The sequence below is a fragment of the Orcinus orca genome, chromosome 16, assembly GCF_937001465.1.
Source record: "Orcinus orca chromosome 16, mOrcOrc1.1, whole genome shotgun sequence".
In the NCBI taxonomy this organism is placed as follows: Eukaryota; Metazoa; Chordata; class Mammalia; order Artiodactyla; family Delphinidae; genus Orcinus; species Orcinus orca.
The window spans coordinates 72,807,644-72,830,328 of NC_064574.1; the positions used below are offsets into that span (position 1 = coordinate 72,807,644).

The 22,685-nt window shown below is 42.9% G+C and overlaps 2 protein-coding genes across 7 annotated transcripts in view; one reads left to right on the plus strand and one right to left on the minus strand.

Annotated features, from left to right (window-relative positions):
* The first annotated feature begins 26 nt into the window (after nt 1-26).
* AHSP (alpha hemoglobin stabilizing protein) lies at nt 27-7,125 on the plus strand. Of its 4 annotated transcripts, none has more exons than XM_033426236.2 (3): nt 27-178; nt 6,430-6,508; nt 6,755-7,125. In XM_033426236.2, the coding sequence occupies exons 2-3, from the start codon at nt 6,434-6,436 to the stop codon at nt 6,956-6,958; spliced, it is 279 nt and encodes a 92-aa protein (XP_033282127.1). In that variant the 5' UTR covers nt 27-178; nt 6,430-6,433; the 3' UTR covers nt 6,959-7,125. The 4 variants fall into 4 exon arrangements, with proteins under 4 accessions (XP_033282127.1, XP_004268783.1, XP_033282126.1 ...); XM_004268735.4 differs by lacking the exon at nt 27-178 and adding an exon at nt 6,149-6,225; XM_033426235.2 differs by lacking the exon at nt 27-178 and adding an exon at nt 6,152-6,221.
* An 8,524-nt stretch (nt 7,126-15,649) lies between these two features.
* Nucleotides 15,650-22,685, minus strand: part of SEPTIN14 (septin 14) — an 87,780-nt gene continuing 80,744 nt past the window's right edge. For 2 of the 3 annotated variants that reach the window (XM_049699865.1, XM_049699864.1), the window contains one exon: nt 21,081-21,791. In XM_049699865.1, the coding sequence (XP_049555822.1) occupies nt 21,640-21,791 (152 nt within the window). In that variant the 3' untranslated portion in view covers nt 21,081-21,639. Of the gene's footprint in view, nt 16,467-21,080; nt 21,792-22,685 lie in introns of those variants that run through there. The other variant, XM_033426241.2, reaches the window with a different exon arrangement.

Consider the following 22,685-nt stretch of genomic DNA (forward strand, 5'->3'; position numbering starts at 1 on the left):
TATTCCTTCGCGAAAGGGCCTCCTGCCTCCGCGTACTCTTCCAGCCAGCCCAGGAACCAGATGGTTCCTTTCCGACCTCCCGGCCCCGCCTCGACCCCTCGGGGCTGGTCCCGGTCCTGGTTCTTTGTAGCATCTTGTCTGGGGCCGCGGGAACCTTTTGGCCCGCCAAGCCCTGAAGGTACACCTGTTTTGCTGTGACCCCTGACTTACAGTTATGGGGAGAAGGGAAGAGGGCGTCCCTAGGGAATCGTGTTGAGACCCGGTGCGGCCACAGAATTTTTCGCTGTGTGGCTTTGGGCAGCTCAGTGTCCCTCTCTGGTTCTCGGGTGGCTTCCTTGCTGTGAAGCCAGGGCCTGTATTTTACTCCTATTCTTTCCCGGGTACCCAACACATAGTAGGTGCGTAAAAGAGATAATATTTATGAATGAATGCATGCATGATGAGAAGTTGGACCAGATGATCCCTGAGGCCCTGTAAAGCTTCCCTTTTTGTTTGTTTGTGTTTTTTGGGGGGTTTTGTTTTCCTTCTGGGCATCTCTGGCCCTCCACTAGAAATTTTCAGCCCTTCAGCCTTTCCTGACTGGAAGAGTATTATTTCTGAAAGGATCCTAAGAACTTTTGAGGAGCAAGGAAATCAAGGGATTGTAGTGAATAGTGTCAGCAAATAGGAGAAATAGGCAAGAAGTTCTTCTGTGTTTATTGGGGGAGAGGGTCTATGAAATTGGGGGGAAAGTCTAAAGACAGTGTTTCCCTCCAAACTCACCTCTTTTTCTCTTTCCCTCTCTTCTCTCCCTTTCTCCTTCCCATCTAGTGCAATGTACTGCCTTCAAAATAGAAATTTGCTAAAAGCGTTCTCTTTTCTTCAGAAAATAAAATATCCTGGTTCCTTAGCCCAGCATTCTTAGACCCTCACAGTTTGATTCCCTGCTTGAAACTTCTGATTCTCCCTAACTATCATCTTTCTCTTGGACCTCAGCCTGGAATGCTCTTCCACCTCACCTCACCTTACCTAAAAGCTAGACAGAGTCTCTGAGGCTGAGGTAGACCCAGGGCATTTGATTTTTTGCTTGTTTGTGTGGTTCCTGTGAGAGTGAAAAATTGAAGGGATACAAACGTGTAATATTTTAAATGTTAGCTTCTCTGGGTATATTGAACTGAGACTAACCTCCAGGAATGAATTCCACCAGAGGGCTTTAGTTTGGGGGCAGGTTCTGTCACTTAGTATCTGTGAGACCTTGGGCAAGTTTCTCACCCCTCTGTCCTTCAGTTTCCTCACCTGTACAAGGGGAATAATACTAGTACCTACCATATAGGGTTGGGATGAGGATTAAATGGGTCGTATGTGTAAAGCTCTTAAACTATGTTTGGTACATAGTGCATGCTATTTAAGTGTTGACCATTATTTGGAGTTAATGTCAAGTATTCAAATGTGAGGCCCTTTGCTCCACAGGGCCCTCATGACCAGCACTACTCTATGACATATTGTCCAAACCAGGATTTTTTATTTTTGGCTGCGTGGCGCGACTTGCGGGATCCTAGTTCCCAGACCAGGGATTGATTGAACCCGGCGCCATGGCAGTGAAAGCACCGAGTCCTAACCACTGGACCGCCAGGGAATTCCCCAAATCAGGATTTTTGAGAGTGTCTTTAAAGGAGGCACCGTTAATAATCACATTGGGCTAACAGACTGGAGCCCTCCTGGGCAAACTGAGAAATACGGTCAAACTATTTAGCGACCCTCTAGGCTTTACTGACCATCTTTGTCCACATTGACCTCTCCCTGCTCAGAGACCATGGCAACCCTTGTTCACTGTAGAACTTATTTAATGCTTAGCATATGCTTTCTGGAGCCAGTTTGTACTTGCTTTTATTAGGTATCTAAGTCCTGTCTTCCCAAGTGGACTGTAAGTGCCTGACAAGGACTCATACACTTCTTTGTAACCCCAATGTCCAGATCAGTGGCTTGACAAAGAGATGAGGGATGCTTCCTCTTCCCCTACCCCCTGAGACCTCTTGGCAGCCTGCATTCAGCAGTATAGTAAGCACCGGGCAGAACACTCCAAGCTGCTCATCTCCTTGACTTTATCCTCACTGATCTCCCCACTTCCACAACTACCCGCTTATGGTCTACTCCCTACACAGCTTAAAACTCCCTGGCTCAAAACCTTTCAGCAACTTCCTGTTACTTTTATGGAAGAGGATTGCAATATTCTCCTCCAAACCCTTCAATGACTTTCCTTCATATTTGAAAATAAAACATGAACTTCTTGTCATGGCCCATGAAGCTCTGTAGATTGGGCCCTGCTCCATCTTTCAGATTTCACCCCTTACGGTTCATCCTCTCACTCCCCCCACTAGAACATAAGCTCCCAGAGAAGAGGAACTTCGTCTTTGGCACTGATGCATTCCCAGGGCCTGGCACAAGGCAGGTGCCAAATACCTACTTGTGGAATGAATGAATTTATTTTCTCAATAACCCTCATAGGTATTATTTCATTCCTCCTTTAAACAGAGAAACTGGGGTTTGCATGTGTGAAGTGACTTCAACAAGGTGACAGAGCTGAAAAGTGGCAAAAGCATTCATTCTCCTATTCATTCAACAGATATTTAGTGAGAAGCTGCTAACTCTTCTAGGCCCTGAGGCAGGTGTCCAATTTGAGGCTAATAGTTTCAGAACTATACCATTTTGTTTCTTTCTTTTTTATTTTGTATTCTTGTTAAGTATTATAAAAATAATGGAAGGATACATTCTCACTGTAAAATAATTCAAACAATAATATAGATGGAGAAGGTCAAATTCTCCCTTGACATTTATCCCTCTTTCCATTTTTCAACAAATACCAGTCAATGCCCAGAAGTAAACATTATTTACCATGAGAGAGAGAGAGAGAGAGACAGAGACAGAGAGACAGAGAGAGAAATATAATTTTACATTTAATCCCCTCTCCCATACTCGCAGCCTGAGGTAGCCTGCTCTAATTATAGTTCATTTAACGTTGTCTTTGAGATCTTTTCCTATCGGCACATACGTAGCTACCTCATTTATTTTAATAGTTGCATGTCATGCCATGGTGTGAATGTGCCATAGTTTCTATAAAGATTCCCCATATTGCTTTTTTCATTATTACAAATAGGTAATAGGCCTTTCTGTACATTGAATATGAATATTTCTTTAAAATGAGTCCAAAGCAGAATTGTTGGGCTGAAGGGTATGTGTATTTTAATTTGAACAAGTATTGTCAAACTATCTCTCTAAACAGCTTTACCAATTTACACTCCTACTAACAGTATATAAGAATGCTTGTCATAGTCAAGATACGTATTGCCATTATCTAAAAAAGTTCTCTTGGGCACCTGTGCATTTTAATGTCCACTCTTGTATTCTGATTGCAGATAACCCCTAATGTGCTTTCTGGTCACTATAGATTATTTTTGCTTCTTCTAGAATTTCATAGAAATGGAATTATACTGTATATGATCTTTCATGCTTAGCTTCTTTTGCTCAGCATAATGATTTTGAGATTCTTCCATGTTGTCATGAGCGCCATTAGTCTGTTTCTTTTTTTTTTTTTTTTTTTTTTTGTGGTACGCGGGCCTCTCACCGTTGTGGCCTCTCCCATTGCGGAGCACAGGCTCCGGATGCGCAGGCTCCGCGGCCATGGCTCACGGGCCCAGCCGCTCCGCGGCATGTGGGATCTTCCCGGACTGGGGCACGAACCTGTGTCCCCTGCATCGGCAGGTGGACTCTCAACCACTGCGCCATCAGGGAAGCCCAGTCTGTTTCTTTTTATTGCTGAGTAGTATTCCATTGTATGAATATACCACAGTTTGTATATGCACTCACTGGTTATTGGACATTTGGGTTGTTTCCAGTTTGGGGTTATTATAAATAAAGCTGCTATGAACATTTGCATTTGCACGTAAGTATTTTTGTAGACGTGTATGGACTCCACCTAGGAGTGGAATTGCCAGGTCACGTGGTAAGTGTATGTTGAACTTTATGAGAACTTGCCAAATTGTCTTTTCAGACATTTCATTTTACCCTCCCGCTGGCAATGTATGAGATTTCTAGTTGTCCTATATCCTTACCAACACTTAATCGGTCTTTTTAACTTGCAGGAGCTGTAGTGGGTATGTAGTGGTATCACATTATAGCTTTCATCTGCATTTTCCTGATGAATAATAATGTTGAACATCTCTTCATGTGCTTATTGGCTATTTGTATATCTTCTTTGTGAAGTGCCAGTTCCAATCTTTTGGCCATTTAAAAAAACTGGGCTGTCTTATTATTGAACTATCAAGAGTTTATGTTAAATTCTGTATACATTCTTTTTTAAAGGGCTTCAAATGCTTGGCTTTTTAAATTATTATTTATTTATTTATTTTATTTTTGGCTGTGTTGGGTCTTCATTTCTGTGCGAGGGCTTTTCTCTAGTTGTGGCAGGCGGGGGGCCACTCTTCATCGCGGTGCGCGGGCCTCTCACTGTCGCGGCCTCTCTTGTTGCGGAGCACAGGCTCCAGACGCGCAGGCTCAGTAGCTGTGGCTCACGGGCCTAGTTGCTCCGCGGCATGTAGGATCTTCCCAGACCAGGGCACGAACCCGTGTCCCCTGCATTAGCAGGCAGATTCTCAACCACTGTGCCACCAGGGAAGCCCTGTATACATTTTTTTTTTGGGTCAGGTCGTATTGCAATTATTTCTCCTAGTGGTAACACATACTTTCTACCCTAAATAAATGAAAACACGTTTACACAAAAATCTGTACACAAATATTTATAGCAGCTCTATTCATACTTGCCAATAACTGCAAACAATCCAGATGTCCTCCAGTGGGTCAATGAATAAACAAACTGTAGTGCGTCCATACGATGCTCGCTTAGCAATGGAAAGGAACAACCCACTGCTACTTGAAACGACTTGGATGGAGCTTAAGGGCATTATTCTGAGTGAAAGAAGCCAGTCTCAAAGGTTAGATGTTGTATGACTCCATCATAAGACATCCTCAAAAACACTGAACTGTAGTGATGGGGAACAGATCAGTGGTCGGCAGGATTTAGGGATGAGACTACAAAGGGGTAGCACGAAGGAGTTTTGGGGCAATGGAAACGTTCTGTATCCTGATTGTGGTAGTAGTTACATGAATCTAACGTATTAAAATCCAAACATCGTACACCAAAAGGACGTTCATTTGCTGTGTATTAATTAAGATACTGCTATAAACAAAAAAGCAGAGCAACAAGCCATGAGTGTATAGGTGCCTATGAAAACTGGTTTTTGAATGGAGGAAGATGGGACAGGAAATACACACATCTTGAATGCTGGTTACTTTGTCGGGGGAGGGAGCAAAAATGATCCACTTATCAGTGTGAATTTTTATAATGTTTCACTTCTTTCAGTTATTATATGGTGCTTTTGAAATTTGAAAAAATCTATTAAAAATGGAAAACATTAGGAAAATATTTAAAAAAAAGAAAAGAAGTAGTTTTGCTTTGTGAAGTACCCGATGATATGTTAGAGAATAAGACACGTGTGTCTCCATTCCTTTGGAACTCAGCCTAGTAGAGTCCAGTCCTCCCCATCTTACCGAAGGCTCATCTGCAAAATATGACTGTTATTGGAATTTGCCTAACAAGAGTTTTCATAAGAATAAATACTTATTCTTATTATTTTTTTGGCCATGCCATGTGGCTTGCAGGATCTCAGTTTCCTGACCAGGGATTGAACCCAGGTCATGGCAGTGAAAGCCCTGAATCCTAACCACTAGGCCACCAGGGAACTCCCAAGAATAAATACCTTAATACTTGCTTGAAACAGTGCCTGGCACAAATGATGACTGTAATGTTAGCTGCTATTAATATATCACCTATGAATTGGGAGAATAATTGCCACCACTTGTTAGGATGATTTTAAAAGTGCCTTTCTCGTAACAGGGCATCTAACAGTTACTGTTAGTTTCGTTAGCGTTTGGAGCCTGGATCCTGGGATGTGGGGGAGAGGGCATGGCTCTATCCCTGGTTTGGTTTTCTGGGTCTCCCTGCTTATCTGTTCTCTTGGCTTTGCTATCTTCCTAATTTCAGGGAAGCCTCTCCCTCCTTCCCCTCCCCTGGTTGACCTATCACCCTCCCTCAGGACCTAAATGCAGGGCGTTTCCCTCTTTGGCTGACACTGGACTCCTTGTCTACATCTAGCTTGGTACAGAGGGACATCCAGACCCTGAAAAGTGTGGGTGAGACGTCTATACATAGCACTGTTGGACCTGACAGTGAGCCAACCTGGGGGGAAATGTGATCTCAGAGCAGGGCAGGGTTTGAAAGGTGGTGGAGGGGAGGTGACCCTGCAGGGCCCCAGGGATGCTTAAGGGGAGTGAGGAGATTGGGGGAAATACCCTGGGAGAAAAAGATACTTAAATTCCATCTCTTTCTCTAATCAGGCAGATGGCCCTTCTTCAAACCAATAAGGATCTCATTGCTACAGGAATGAAGGAATTTAACATTCTGCTAAATCAGCAGGTAAGTCTGGTGCTCTGTTTCAGAGGACAGGCCTGGAGCGTTGGGAGGTGGGCGAGGACAGAGAAGGGAGAATAATTTGGAGCTGGGAGGGTAATGGTTGAGTTGATGGAAACAACTAGAGACAGGTAATACAAATCAGAGAAAAGAGGATGTCAGAGTTTGTGGTTATCCCTGAATCACATGGCCAAGCGTGGTCTCCCTTGCCAAATCCTGACCTCCCCTATCCCAATCCCACCCCCCCCCCAGGTCTTCTCTGCTCCTGTTGTCCCTGAAGAAGACATGGTGACTGTGGTGAATGACTGGGTGAACTTCTACATCAGCTATTATAGGAAGCAGATGGTGGGGGAGCAGCAAGAGCAGGACAAGGCTGTGCAGGAGCTTCGGCAAGAGCTGAATACTCTGTCTGCCTCTTTCCTGGACAAATACAGGAACTTCCTGAAGTCCTTGTGAGCACCCGATCGCAGGCTGCCTTCCTCCTAGCCGGGAGACCCAGGCTTGTCTGAGACCCTTAAATGCTGCCTCTGTGTCTTCAAGGCCTCAGGCTCTGCCCCTTCATGGTGTTACTGCACCCTGACACCTCAATAAAGACCAGTACTGGTTTTGGTGGTTTTCCTGGCTCTGTGGCTCTTCTTTGGTTTCCATCGCTGCCTCGTGGAGACAGTTGGTCCCTTTTCCCTCACCCTGCTTCCTAGATATGATCTCGGAGATCTAATTCCTTAGAGCAGAGGTTTGCAGCCTTAAGTAACCCCTGGGCAGCACTAAAATAGCCTGAAGGAGGGGCCAGCCGGCAGAGCCTAAAGAATAAGTGCTGAGGGACGGGGCAAGGGCTCGTAGACAAAACGGTGGAGGTAGAGGCTCTCCAGAAACTGTGGCCCTGTGACATGCTGTCTAGAAGACAGTTGTTGAAATCTCCCAGTCTTGTTTATCCTTTACTAGTTGGAATCAAGAGTCCTCTCGCCTCAATTTTCCAATCCCCTGCCCTCGGCCCCAGCTTGAACAACGTTATAGGCTCTTCTAACTCTAAAGACGACCACAGAACACCTCCTGGGAGTACCGCTTCAGTTAGAGTTGGAAGGGGTCTTGGGAACTAGTCAGCACACCCCTTATTTTTCAGACGGGAAATCCCTGGGCTCTATCACCCCCCAGCCCCAGATCCCAGGCTTGGGAAACGAAGATTCCTGCCAGCCATCCCTGCCGCCCCAACTTTCTCCTGTCACTCCCCGGACTAGACCCCCTTTCACTACGACCTCCAGACCCTAGGCCTCCTTATTTTAGGGCTTTAGGGTGGAACAAGGGCCGGTCCAGGCTCTCGAGCTTTTAAAAAGTGAAGTGAAAGTATTAGGGGGAATGAGGAAGGGTCCGCTGTCTAGAAGACCCTTACCTAAAACCTCGGGGCGCGGAGGGAGGGGCGCGGGGCAGGAGGGGCGGGGCTCGGGGACAGGGCGCACCAATCAGATGCTGTGCTCGGCGTGCGCCGGGGGAGGGAATAGGGAGTTCTCCTGGTGACTCTGTCTACCGCGTTGGAGAGAGGATAGAGAAGGGGTGTTTTCTCATTCCAACCTACAGCGAGGCTTCATTTCGGATCTGTGCACTCCCACCTCCAACTTCTGGGTTTTGGGGCCTCTGTAGTCCAGTTCAAGGTCCAAAGGGAATGAGCTAGGTAACCCCAGCCATCCTTTCAAACTTGGGGTATGTGGAGGCCCCAGACCTTGCAAGAGAGTAGTGGCCTCCAGGTAACTAGGTAGCGAGCACCTCTACGGTGTGACTGGTGGCCCAGGCTGAGGCCAAGGCTTTCCCACTGCGCCCATCAGAAAGTCTCAGCCCTCAGTTAACGGGGACCCAGGGCCTGCTCAGGGGGAGATAGTAGTCAACAGCGTCACCTGTGCAAAAAGACCCGGACTGCTGCGCGTGGGTAGAGAGAGAGACAGAGGTACCACATGAAAAAAATATTAGATTAACCCCATTGCTGTTGGAAGCATAGCTGAAAAGTATGGTCAGAAGCCACTTCTTTCCGGTCTTTTTTTTTTTTCAATGATTTTTTTTTGTGTGTGTGTGTGTTAGTTTCTGCTTTATAACAAAGTGAATCAGTTATACATATACATATGTTCCCATATCTCTTCCCTCTTGCGTCTCCCTCTCCTGTCTTTTTTATCCCCTGCTGCCCCCAAAAGCAAAGATTAATTTAAAGGCAAAGATGGAGTCCCTGTAAACTCACTTGTCCTCATTTACACCTTCCTTTTCTATTGCAGTGCAGCAATTAAAAGTAAGTATAAAGCATGGTGATTTGGAGTTGCTTTGTGTGTGTCGGAATCACTGGTAAATTGTTGGCTGAGAGCAGTTCCTCCCCTTGCACTGTGAAAACACACTGAGTGCTTAAAGAGATTAGACCGAGAAATAATTTAATATCTTTTCTCTTAAAAAAAAAAAGAAGAAGAAGAAGAAGCCATTTTGGCTCCATTAATGAAGGTAAACTTTCTATAAATTTGGAACTATCTAGCCTTGAAGCTGTAAGCCAACCGTTTCTCAACGTCTAAATTCCATTCCGACCATTCCATTAACTGTATGAAATTGAGAAGTTGCAAAACATTTTTTAGGCCAGAAATCTGTTAAATTGCACTGCATGTTCTTGAATTCCTACCATCCACGCATCTGGCAGTAAATCTACAAAGAAGTAAAATGTGGAATATTTTAATTTTTCAGAGTTAGTGGCATGAATTATCTGGATCTGATGGTCCATGATAATACAATTAAAATTACTGGGCCAGTGAGTACCCCAAATCCATTACTGTTCCCACAGAAAAATTAACCAGAATCAGCAGGAAGAATAATGCTCCTTTTACTTTGACAGCAGTACTTGAATTAATACTAGAAATAAGATTGTAAACAAAAGGTGAAATATTACAGCCATAACCCTGCCCTTATCCTCACCCTGACATTGACTCTGCCCCTAGAGTCGTGAACTTGAACCTCACCTTTAATCTCACCCTGACTCTGACGCTTATCCGCTCTCACTTGACCTTGATTCTGACCATGACAAACACCCTTACCCTCCCACTGTCCCTGACCTTCACACTGACATTATCTCTCATTCTCTCACACTGATCCTGATGCTGAACTAGACCCTGAACTTTATCTGACCCTACTTTTCACCCTGACCCCGATTCTGACTTCTACTCTGACCCTGACTGACAGACATATCCTGTCCTAGACACTGACTCTGAAGTTGACTTTGACCCTGATACACATAAGTACCCTGCTCCTAAACCTGACTCTGACCCTCATGTCTGACTTATATTCTGACCCTTAACCTCACATAGTACATAACTCTGAGCCTCACCCTGACCCTGAAAGTTATAAGGACTCTCACCCTGACCCTCACCCTGAGTCTGCCCTTGATGTGCTAATCCTGACTGATTCTTAACCTCGCCCTGACCCTGAACTACTTACTCACACTGATCCTGACTATTACACTGGCATGACACTCAACCTGACACTGACCCCAATTGTGACTTCATTATGGCCCTGCCCTACTCTGACGTTGATCCTACCCTGACCCTCACCACATCCCCGATTTTCACATTGCCATTGAATCTCTGTCACCCTGACCCTTACTTGCCATTCACACTGAACTTGACTGTCACACTAATCCTCACCTGACCCTGACCTTGACCCTCAGTTTGACCTAAACACTGATTATAACCATCACTCTGACCCTGAAGTGTATACTCACTCTCACCTTGACTCTGACTCTCTCATTCTGACACCACCTCTATTCAATACCTGAATCTCACCTTTGTTACTCACTCTTACCTTGTGTCTGACTGTGACACTCACCCTGACTTTGATCCTGATACTCATTTAAACACTCTGTCTCATTCTCACCCTGACTCTGATTCTGTACCTGACCCTGACTCTCACTCTCACCTTTACCTTCAATTTCATCTTTACCCTGCCCCTGCCCCTAACATTGATGTTAACCCTACACCAGCACTCAACTTGACCCTCACCCTGGCCCTGAATCTCAGCCTCACCACGACTCTCATCATGACCATAAACTTGACCCTTACCTGACCCTGACCCTGACTCTTACACTCACTCTCCATTTACCCTGACTTGACCATTACCTTCTCCCTGAGCCTGACCTCACTCCTACTCTTCAATGACCCTTACACATACCTTCACTATGCCCTTCACACTGCCTTGAATCTGAAACTTATGCTTAACCTGAACCAGACTATCACCCTGACACTACCCTTCCCTCACCCTGGCCCGGGTTGGCACCGCACCCTCATCCTGACCCTGATCCCGGTGCTGAAACTGACCTTGACCTCTTCCTGATCATGACTCTGAACATTTGCCTCACACCCCTGACTGTTCTTCCTGACTCTGACACTAACTCCCGTTCTGACCCTCACAATGACGCTCAATCTGACCTTGAGCGTGACCCTTACCTTCATCGAGACCCAGAAATTAGCATTGGCCTCACCCTGAACCTGACACTGATCTTTACCTTTAAATTTACCTGATTCTGATCTCTCTCCCTTTTCCTCCTGACCAACTGTGGTGCTTCTCCATGTGGCCTGTGTGGCATGACATGCCCCTCCTCTTGGGAGCTGTCACAATCTATCTTTTCAATGATAACTGTCTACCGATCTGTTGGCCTCCTCATATTTAAATAATAATAAAACCTACATTTAAAAACATGCTCATCCTCACCCTCTACATGACCATCTCCCCAAATAGATTCTGATGTCCTTGTTCCCCTGAGCCTTACCTGAACTTGACCCTCAAGCTGACTCTGACCTTACCCCGAGCCTGACCCTGGTGATCTTCCCACACTGAAAGCAGCCCGACCTTAATCCTGATTCTGAAGCTGACCCTGCCCCAGGTACTACTGTCATATTAACTCTGAACTTTTACTGACCCTCACTCTGACCCTGACCCTGAACCTAGCCTTTACTTTTACCGTAAGCCTGATGCTCACTCCATACTTATCCTGACCCTGGTCCTCACCCTGCCCTCAGCCTTGTCTGTTCCTTGATATGACCCTCACTCTGAGGCTGACCCTGAACTTAACACTTATCTTGACGTTGACCCTGACATTGACCCTCTCCATAACCCTCATCTTGACCCTCACCCTGACCATAAATTTGATTTACTTACCCTCATGCTGAATCTGACCCTAGGATGACTTTTGACTTAGATTCTCACCCTGACAGCAAACGTGATACAGAGCTAATTCTGTCCCTGACACTGAGCATGACCTTCACCCTGAAGCTTACCCTAACTCTGACACTGATGCAATGTGGTCACCAATTTTGCTTATCATCATCACCCTAACCTGGAACCTGTCCCTCATGCTGACCTTGATCATCACTCAACCTGACTCTGATATCAACCTCACCTTGACCTACAACCTATCCTAATGCTAATCCCTCACTCTGACCCTTGCCCTCACTTCATTGCTAACCTTCACACTGACATTTAACCTGAGTCTGACCTCATCCCAAAGTTCTCCTGAACCATGACCCTGACCCTGAACCTCACTCTCACACCCATCTTGACCCTAATTCTCACCTTGACTCTCACCCTGACACTATAACTGATGCTGTACCTCATCCTCATTCTGACCTTTACTTGATCCTCACACTCAGCTTACCATGATCCTGATCATGACTCTCAACCTTAATCTAACTCTGACCATCACCCTGACTTTGACCTTACCCTCACCCTGTCCCTGTGACTCTCACCTTAACTCCCCTCCTGACTCTGACCTTCCAGCTGACCCTGACCCTTGCACAGACTATGACTCTGAACCTAACATTGACGATGACTGGGATCCTGGTGCTCAGCCTGACTCTGGCCCTGGTGCTCACACAAATACGGATTCTGATTTTCACCCTCAAAATGACTCTGAACTGGTCCCACACACTGTCTCTGACCCTGATCATGACCATCACACTGACCCGGGCCCTTATGATGTTGACAATCAACCTGACCCTGACTGTGACCCTGACCCTGATCCTGAACCAAACCCTCACTCTACAATGAATCTCATCGTTATCTTGACCTTCACTTAATGCTTACCCTGACCCTGAGACTCACAGCCACCCTAATCTTGACCATGACCCTTACCCTTAGCTCTGTTCTAACACTACCCAGACCCTGATAATCATCAAGACCAAGATATCCCTCAGCAGGTGAATGGATAAATAAACTATTATATCCATACAATGGAATATTGTTTGGTGGTTTAAAGAAAATGAGCTGTCAAACCATGAAAATACATGGCAGAACCGTAAATATGTATTGCTAAGTGAAAGAAGCCAATCTGAAAAGGCAACATACTGCATGAGTCTAATTATGTGACATTCTGGGAAAGGTAAAACTATAGAGACAGTAAAAAGGTCCGTGGAAGGAAATGAGAGTCAAAGAGGGTTAACTAGATGAAGCACAGGGGATATTTTTTTAGGGTGATAAACCTATTCTGTATGCTACTGTTATGATGAAGACATTATGCATTTTTTGAAAATTCATAGAACTTTACAGCATGAAGAGTGAAACTTAAGTATGCAAATTTAAAGAAAAATAATTTGGCTATGTTTGAAGGATCCCAGGAGGGAATGCAGAATGTGACATGAGAGTCAAACTATTACAAATGTACAAGACAACCTCACTGTAGGGATGGGGGAATGAAATGTACTAACCTAAGTGACTTTGGAAATGATGGAATTGATAAGGCTGAGCCAGAAATAACTGCACACAAACACTGTGCTCTAGCTGATAAAGTTATTTCTCACAGATGTACTAGTTAATAATTCTGATACTGCTGTACATACACATTAGAATTCAACAATGAAGTAAATAGACTGTGGATGATGGGAGCTGGGTTTCTCAATGTTGGAGTGGGAATTTAGGGATAAGCAAGGGGGAAAGTTAGAATAATCTATGTAGTTGCTTAGAGTGAGAAATATCAGCAGGGATAGACTTGTAGGAGTGATATCAGCATATGGCCAGTGGGGTAAGTTGCTCCTCTTTTCCCTCCCACTTTTTAAACAACTAATTAGACATCCATAACTGAACAAAAGTGCCTCTGCACATTACATCAAGGAAGCCAGGAGGTTTCTAGCCCACCTGCGTACCTGAAAATAAACAAACAGGACCTCAGTAAGGGCTGTAGGTCCAAGGGAGTCAGCAAACCTGCTCCACCCCCACTAGTCACAGCGGGGCAGGGGATGGAGGGGAGGAGAGCCTGGAGATTGCCAAACTGGGAAGAGACCAAGAGACCCTCTAGAGAGAGAGAATTTGTGGAAGTCCAGCCTGCCTGAGGGGGATTTTAGCATGCCATTGGAACAAGGTGAGGATGCGTTTGGAGGGGAGAGGGAGAAACTCGCCAAGGTGGCCCATCTCCCCAGGGTGACACTAACAAGGGACTGAGCTTTTGGCAGCAGTGGTGGTGACTCCTCCAACAGAGGAGCTGGAAAGCCATGACCCCTCCCATGGAGCTGGTGGAAAGCGGAAGTGATGAGTGACTGGCCTACTATCCCAGTTATGCGAATTGCAACTGGAGAAACCCATTTCTCTCCAGCAGCAACCGGATTCCTGAGGAGGGACCTCCGTGACTGAGGGGAGAGGGGAAGAAGGGAAGGAAAGAGATAAGAATATCAAGGAGCATTAAAGGTTCGTTTCCTGCTATCTGCTTCAGGACTTCAGCAGGAAGTCTGCCCACAAACCTGCTGGAGAACCTTACTCGAGGAGACACCCACCAACTGTGGGCACTCCAAGAACCCCAAGTGCTAAACCCATACCTCCTTCTACTCTGCTATCGCCTCCCAAGTGCATCTGCCAGAGTGAGCCCTAGTTGACACAGAGGGTGCTCAGATAACAGGCCAAGGTTTGGGGGGTGGGGGGGAGTGCAAGGGAGAAAATACAAACTTGAGCTATAGCACCACCTTCTGGAGTACAAAAGAAAGGATTCTAATAGCCGGCCTGGTGAATTGTAAGAGCCAAAGAAGACATAAAAGCTTACTTAGTTAAGGTTTCTGCTACTTCTAACGTGAAAGCAGAAGTGTGTACCTATAAACACTATTTTAAAATCAAAAAAGGGCTTCTCTGGTGGCGCAGTGGTTGAGAGTCCGCCTGCCGATGCAGGGGACACGGGTTCGTGCCCTGGTCTGGGAAGATCCCACATGCCAAGGAGCGGCTGGGCCCATGAGCCATGGCCGCTGAGCCTGCGCGTCCGGAGCCTGTGCTCCGCAGTGGGAGAGGCCACAACAGTGAGAGGCCCGCGTCCCGAAAAAAAAAAAAAAAAAATCAAAGAAATATGATGGACCTAGAGATTATCATACTAAGTGAAGTAAGTCAGACAGAAAAAGACAAGTATTATGATATCACTTATATGTGGAATCTAAAAAATAGTACAAGTGAACTTATTTACAGAACAGAAACAGGCTCACAGACATAGAAAACAAACTTACGGTTACCCAAGGGGATGCAGGGGGAGGGATAAATTGGGAGTATGGGATTAACAGATGCACACTACCATATATAAAATAGATAAACAACAGGGCTTCCCTGGTGGCGCAGTGGTTGAGAGTCCGCCTGCCAGTGCGGGGGACACGGGTTCGTGCCCCGGCCCGGGAAGATCCCACATGCCGCGGAGCGGCTGGGCCCGTGAGCCATGGCCGCTGAGCCTGAGCGTCCGGAGCCTGTGCTCTGCAAGGGGTGAGGCCACAGCAGTGAGAGGCCCGCGTACCGCAAAAAAAAAAAAAAAAAAAAAAAGATAAACAACGAAGTTTTACTGCATAGCACATACAGTATATTGAACTATATTCAATATCTTGTAACAACCTATAATGGAAAAGAATTTTAAAAGAATATAGTTATCTACATATGTATAACCGAATCAATTTGCTATATACCTGAAACTAACAAAAAATCAAGGAAATAGGCCATCATAAAAAGAAAATGATAATTTTCCAGCAGCTGAACACAAAGGCATGGAATATTGCAATCTAACTGATCAAGAATCCAAAATCTCTGTTACGAAGACATTCAATGAGCGACAAGAAAACTCAGAAGGACAATTCAATGAACACAGGAATAAAATTAATGAACAGAAAGAGTTCTTTACAAAAGAAATTGAAATTATTGAAAACTTGGATAAATGTATTTGATAATCATTATGCCAGTGAATCTGGTAGACAGTGTGGACATGGGCTTGAATAAGAGAATAGAATCTTAACGAGGAAAATCAAACCCTATGACCATGAGACACTAGCATTTCAAAGTCTATGTTTTCAGGGAGAACAAATAAGTCAGTGATATACAATGAATATTGGGCATAAAAGTGAAAAAGTGTAGTCTCAGATTTTTCTGTGTTATAAAATTATATAAATTGTCTTGGTTGCCAAGTTTAGTTTCTCCATAGGAGTTGTGTAACTCATGGCTATTCTTTTAGTAAAATCAAACAAAAATTAGTGTGATCTACCTCACTTGAGAATAAATTATTTTTAAGAAATCTAAGTAGTCCCATGAAATAAATGAGAATTGCCAAATATTTTAAGTCCAAGGTTGGGAATAAATTTGAGAGAATATGAGAATGACAAAGGGGAAATAACCCTGTTCATTGTCAGGGCAGGAAGCTTAATAAAGTGAGCTGTATAAATTGTAGAGAGAAGTTGAAATCAAAGAAATAGAAACTCTAGCAATAAAAAAGTAGCAAGTCCTACTTCCACACTCTGATAAAATAATTGGAAATTCTGGCTCACAGGCTTTGATCCTTGCAATCATGCGTACTTCTTCAGCCCTAGGACAACTGGTCTTTTATAGTTTCCTTCCCAAAGAGTCTTTTCAAAGCTGTTTGTGTATGTCTTTGTTCTTCAAACTGTAGATGAAGGGGTTCAGCATGGACATGACCACAGTTTACATCACCAAGGCTGTTGCACTTGAATGTGAGCTGTGTGGAGAAGCAGAGCTTAAGTACATTCATAGACACATACAGTAAAAAAAGGAGACAACTGAGAGGTAAGATGGACAGATGGACAAGGCTTTACGCTTTCCCTGAAATGATGAGATTCCGTGTATGGAGGAAACTCTTTTAGAATATAAGTAAAGAACCTCAGCCACGGGAACACCGCCCAGCAGTGCAGCTGCAAAATGTATCATCACGTTATTAAGAAAGTTGACAGAACAAGCAAGTTGACCACTTGACTGAGCTACAGAAAAAGTGGGGATATCCAAGTCTGCATAGAAGGACAGCCCCAACATTACCAAGCTCTGTAGCAAGGAATTCATGGCACTCATGACCCAGGACACAAGAACCATCAGTCCCCAGAGCTGGAGGTTCATGGTGATGGTGTAGCGTAGCGGGTGAGAGATGGTTACAAAGTGCTCATAGGCCACCACAACCAGGAGAAAGTTGTCCAATCCTGCAAACAGTGGGAAACAATATATCTTCCTGCTGCAGATTTCAAGGGTTATAACTTTGCTGTGTGTCTGGATGTTCTGCATCATCTTTGGGATCCTGGTGGAGGTGAAACAGAAATGTGCAAAGGACACGTTGAAGAAGGACAGGTTGGTTGGGTGTGTGGAGGTGGAAGTCTAAGCTGATGGCCAGGATGATGAGCAGGTTTTCAGACACAGTGATCATGTACATGGAGAGGAAAAGCCAAAATGTGAGGGGCTGGAATTCTGGTTACTCTAAAAATCATAGAAGAAATTCTACAATTCCTGTAAGGTTCCCTGGTTCCATGTAGTGTAAGTGACTACGAGAAGTGAGAAAAACATCAGTAACATGTTTAATTTTCACCTACATTTACATTTTGCAGTCAAGAAATTGATTAATTTCAACAAATTGTCTACGGATCTTGTCCCCTCTCTAGGATTCCTTGTACCATCTCTGTTTATGAATTTTTGGCCTACTTTCAGCTTTTTCCCAAGATGTTAGGTGTCTTACAATTTTTATGTGAAATTCTTTCATGCATTTCATGCATTTGAGGAATATTAATTGAGTGATAACTCAATTTTCCAATAACTATCTAAGCCATGAATATAGGGCACTGAAAAACAAAACTCTCTACAATCCAATGATAGAGAAAGAATATAAGAAAATAAAAAATCATGTAACATGTCAAATGGTGAGCAGCGCTGTGATGAAAAATAATCAGTCATAAAGGAGACAGTAGGCAGGGAGTGTGATTTTTTTTACTGAGTGTTTAGGTAACACCGGCAAACAAGGTGACATTTGAACACAGATTGCAAGGAAGACAGGGTTGGACCCAGGAAGTTATCTGAAGTGTGTGCCTAAGTGCAGGAATGGCCAGTGCAATTGCTCCAAGAAACGTGCTTGTTTCAGAAAAATCAAGGCTCCAAAGGAACCAGGTATGTCAGAGAGGTATGAGCAAGAAGGAGCATGATAGAAACAGTGTCAGGAAAATTTGAGGAACCAGGTGGTTTCCCTGCTGCTGCTGAAGCTAAGCTAGACAAGGTCCCTCATCCACTCCATGTTCCTCTTCCACATTACTAATTTTGTTGCAAGGACATCCTCTAAATTGATTGCCTCCTTAGTACCATCTGTTAGTTTATTTCTGGTCTCTGTAATGTAAAAGTCACCTTGAAATTATGAGGCCACGTACCCTGCCTTTAGGAATGTTCTCACTTCACAAGGTACACAAACACCCAAACACACACATACACACACGCACACAGAGATTGGACCATGGTCTCCTAGGCTGTTGCTACCATACCTTTCCCATTCCCAGCCTCACTGATTAGGCTAGGAGTAAATACAACTCACATCAGCCACAGATATTATCTTGCCTCTAAAGAATGTAGAAATGGTACCCAGAATTCCCAATTTAAAAGCATCTTATGACAAATAAATCTGGGCCTCCATATTAGTATGGCCATTTTCTGTCATGTACTAAAATTACATAACTAAATATATATATAACAGCTTATAGTTATAATGATGGATATCATTATCATAATTATATCATTATCAATTTGATGTTTCTCGGTGGGGACAGGTGGTAGAAATTCTTTTTTTTTTTTTTTTTTTTTTTGCGGTACGCGGGCCTCTCACTGCTGTGGCCTCTCCGGTTGTGGAGCACAGGCTCCGGACGCGCAGGCTCAGCGGCCATGGCTCACGGGCCCAGCCGCTCCGCGGCACGCGGCATCCTCCCAGACCGGGGCATGAACCCGCGTCCCCTGCATCGGCAGGCGGACTCTCAACCACTGCGCCACCAGGGAAGCCCACCATTAATTATTTATGTATTCAAATATTCCACTCTTGCCACATCTATTCAACATAGTATTGGAAGTCCTAGCCAGAGCAGTCAGGCAACAAAAAGTAATAAAAGGCATCCAAATTGAAAAGGAAGAAGTAAAACTGTCACTATTTGCATATGAAATGGTATTACATATAAAAAAACCCTAAAGACTCCACCAAAACCTGTTAAAACTAATAAATGAATTCAGTAAAGTTGTGGGATACAAAATCAATATACAGAAATCTGTTGCTTTTCTATACACTAATAACATATGAGAAAGAGAAATTCAGAAAACAATTCTATTTACATTTCATCAAAAAGGTAACATACCTAGAAATAAATTTATTCAAGGAGGTAAAAGGCCTTTACACTAAAAACTTTAAGACATTGATATAGAAATTGAAAAAGATACAAATAAATGGAAAGAAATTCCGTCCTCATGGATTGGAAGACTTAGCATTGTTTAAATATCCATACTAGCAAAAGCAATCTACAGATTTAATGCAATCTCTATCAAAATTCCAATGGTATTTTTCACAGAAATTGAGCTAAGAATCCTAAAATTTGTATGGAAACACAAAAGATCCCAAATAGTCAAAGCGATCTGAAGTAAGATAAAGAAAGCTGGAGACATCACACTCCCTGATTTCACACTATATTACAAACTATATTATAAAACAGTATGGTATGGGCATAAAAACAGGCACATAGATCAATGAAATGGAATAGAAATCCCTGAAATAAACCCATGCATATATGTCAATTAACTTATGACAAAGGAGCCAAGAATATACAATGGGGAAAGGGCAGTTTCTTCAATAAATCATGTTGGGAAAATTGGACAGCCAGGGACTTCCCCCGTAGTACAGTGGTTAAGAATCTGCCTGCCAATGCAGGGGACACAGGTTCTATCCCTGGTCCGGGAAGATCCCACATGCTGGGGAACAACTAAGCCCGTGTGCCACAACTACTGATCCTGTGCTCTAGAGCCTGTGAGCCACAACTACTGAGCCCATGTGCCACAACTACTGAAGCACATGACTAGAGCCTGTGCTCCACAACAAGAGAAGCCACCGCAATGAGAAGCCCACACACCGCAACAAAGAGTAGCCCCCGCTAGCCACAACTAGAGAAAGACCACGCACAGCAACGAAGACCCAACGCAGCCCAAAATATATTAATTAATTAATTAATTTAAAAAATTGGACAGCCATATGCAAAAGAATGAACCTGGACACCTACCTTACACAATACACCAATCCCACTCAAAATGGATAAAGACTTGAATGTAAGACCTGAAACCAAAGAACTCCTAGGAGGAAACAAAGGCAGTAAGCTCTTTGACATCAGTCGTGGTGGTGATTTTTTGGATTTGACACCAAAAGAAACGTAACAAAAGCAAAAATAAACAAGTGGGCCAACATCAAACTAAAAGGCTTCTGCACAGCAAAGGAAACCATCAACAAAATGAAAGACATCCTACTGAATGGATGAAAATATTTGCAAATTGTGTATCTGATAAAGGGCTAATATCCAAAATACATAAAGAACTCATACAACTCCATATTAAAAACAAAAGAAAACAAAAAACCAATCCTATTAAGAAATGGACAGAGAAACTGAATTGACAGTTTTCCAAAGAAAACATACAAATGGCCAACAAGCACATGAAAAAGTGCTCAATATCACTAATCATAAGGGAAATGCAAATCAAAATCACAATGAGATATCACTTCATGCCTGTGAAAATGTCTGTCATCCCAAAGAGAAGAGATAACAAGTGTTAGTGAAGATGGAACTCTTGTGTATTGTTGCTGGGAATGGAGGTTTGTATAGCTACTATGGAGAAAAAAATATGGATGTTTCTCAAAAAATTAAAATTAAAACGACCATGTGACCCAGCAACCATACTTCTGGGTATATATTCCCATGTTAGTTGCAGCATTATTCACGATAGCAAGATATAAATACAACTTCAGGGTATGTCAATTGATGAATGAATAAAGAAGTGTGGAATACTATTCAACCACAAGAAAGAAGGAAATCCTGCCATTTGCAACAATTTGGATGAAACTTGAGGACATTATGCTAAGTGAAATAAGTCAGACAGAAAGGTAAATACTTTATGACATCACTTATATGTGGAATCTAAAAATGCCAAATTCAAGAAACAGAGAATGGTGGTTGCCAGAAGCCAGGGTTGGGGAAAATGGGGAATTATCAGTCAAAGGGTACAAACTTTTAACTATAAAGTTAACAAGTTTTGTACAGTAATCTAATGTACAGCATGGTGATTATAGTTGATAATACCATATTATATACTTGAATGTTGCTAAGAAAATAGGTCTTAAATGTTCTCATCACAAAGAAATGGTAACTACCTGACAGTAAGAAGGTGTGTTAGCTAATGCTATGTTGGTAATAATTTTGCAATATATAAATGTATCAAATCAACATATTGTACATCTTAAACTTATACAATGTTCTATGTCAATTATGTCTCAATAAAACTGGAAACAAATGACAGATTGAACTGTATCTATTTCTAACATTGAGAATGAGATAATGAAGCCCCCTGTCACCACTTCTACTCAACATTGTACTAAAAGTCGTAGTCAATTAAGTAAGGCAAGAAAATAAAAGACATAAAATTTGGAAAAGTAAATGGCTTTCACTCAGATACCAAATAATCATGTAGCTAGGAAATTCAAATAAATCTACAAAAAAAGATATTACAACTTATTAGTGAATTTAACAAGTTTTAGAAGGGTTACAGAATACAAGATAAATGTATAAAAATCACTGGAATGTGTATTACTAGCCATGATCAAGTAGAAACTGAAATTTAAAAAATACAATTTAGGGCTTCCCTGGTGGCGCAGTGGTTGAGAATCCGCCTGCCGATGCAGGGGACACGGGTTCGTGCTCCGGTCCGGGAAGATCCCACATGCCTTGTTGCGGCTGGGCCCATGAGCCATGGCCGCTGAGCCTGTGCGTCCGGAGCCTGTGCTCTGCAACGGGAGAGGCCACAACAGTGAGAGGCCCGCGTACCGCCAAAAAAAAAAAAAAAAAAAAAAAAAAAATACAATTTACATTAATATCAAATAAATAATCTAGCAAATAAAAACTCTAAGGAAAAGTAAAGTACACTTATAAGTTTTTAGTAATGCTGACTTATTAAAACTTTCTGTGCTACATAAATCTGGAACCTCTGTTTAACATGAAAGTGGATCTGAAAGAGAAAAATAATTTTATTCATATAGTTAAAAGCTATATAGGAAACAAATACTATTTTATAAAACCATTATTTAATGAGCAAATGTATGCTTTATAAACTACTAAATCATAACTTGTTTTATACCTTTGGAAAAGAAGTGGAAAGAAAAACCATACCGTTTATTTAGGGTGAATCTTTCCTTTCTCTAAAAGAAACTATGGACTATCACATTATTACCTAAAGGGTCCATTCTCAAATGCAACCAAGTGCATTTTATAAATGCACTTTTACAAGGCTAACATTACAGTTTTTTATATGTGTAACAACATTGGTGACTCAAATTTTAATAACACTGGATTATGTTGAGAGAATGAGAAGATGAAAATCCCTTAGCTGTATAATTCACCAGCATGTGGAAAAGCAATAATGTTATACTAATTGTTTATCTTCTAAAAGTCAATGATCTAAATTAAACTATCCATGCATATAATATAGCTAATGTACTATTATTGTTTTCATTTATTCAATGAACAATTACCGCCAGGCACTGTTCTAGGCCTAGGGATGAATTCATAAGTGAACAAAACAAAGATCCTGGTTCTTGTAGAGTTTCCATTAAAAGTTCACATAGTAGACTTCATTCTTCCCCCAAATGATAAAATCATAAGGTGACTTAATAACATATATA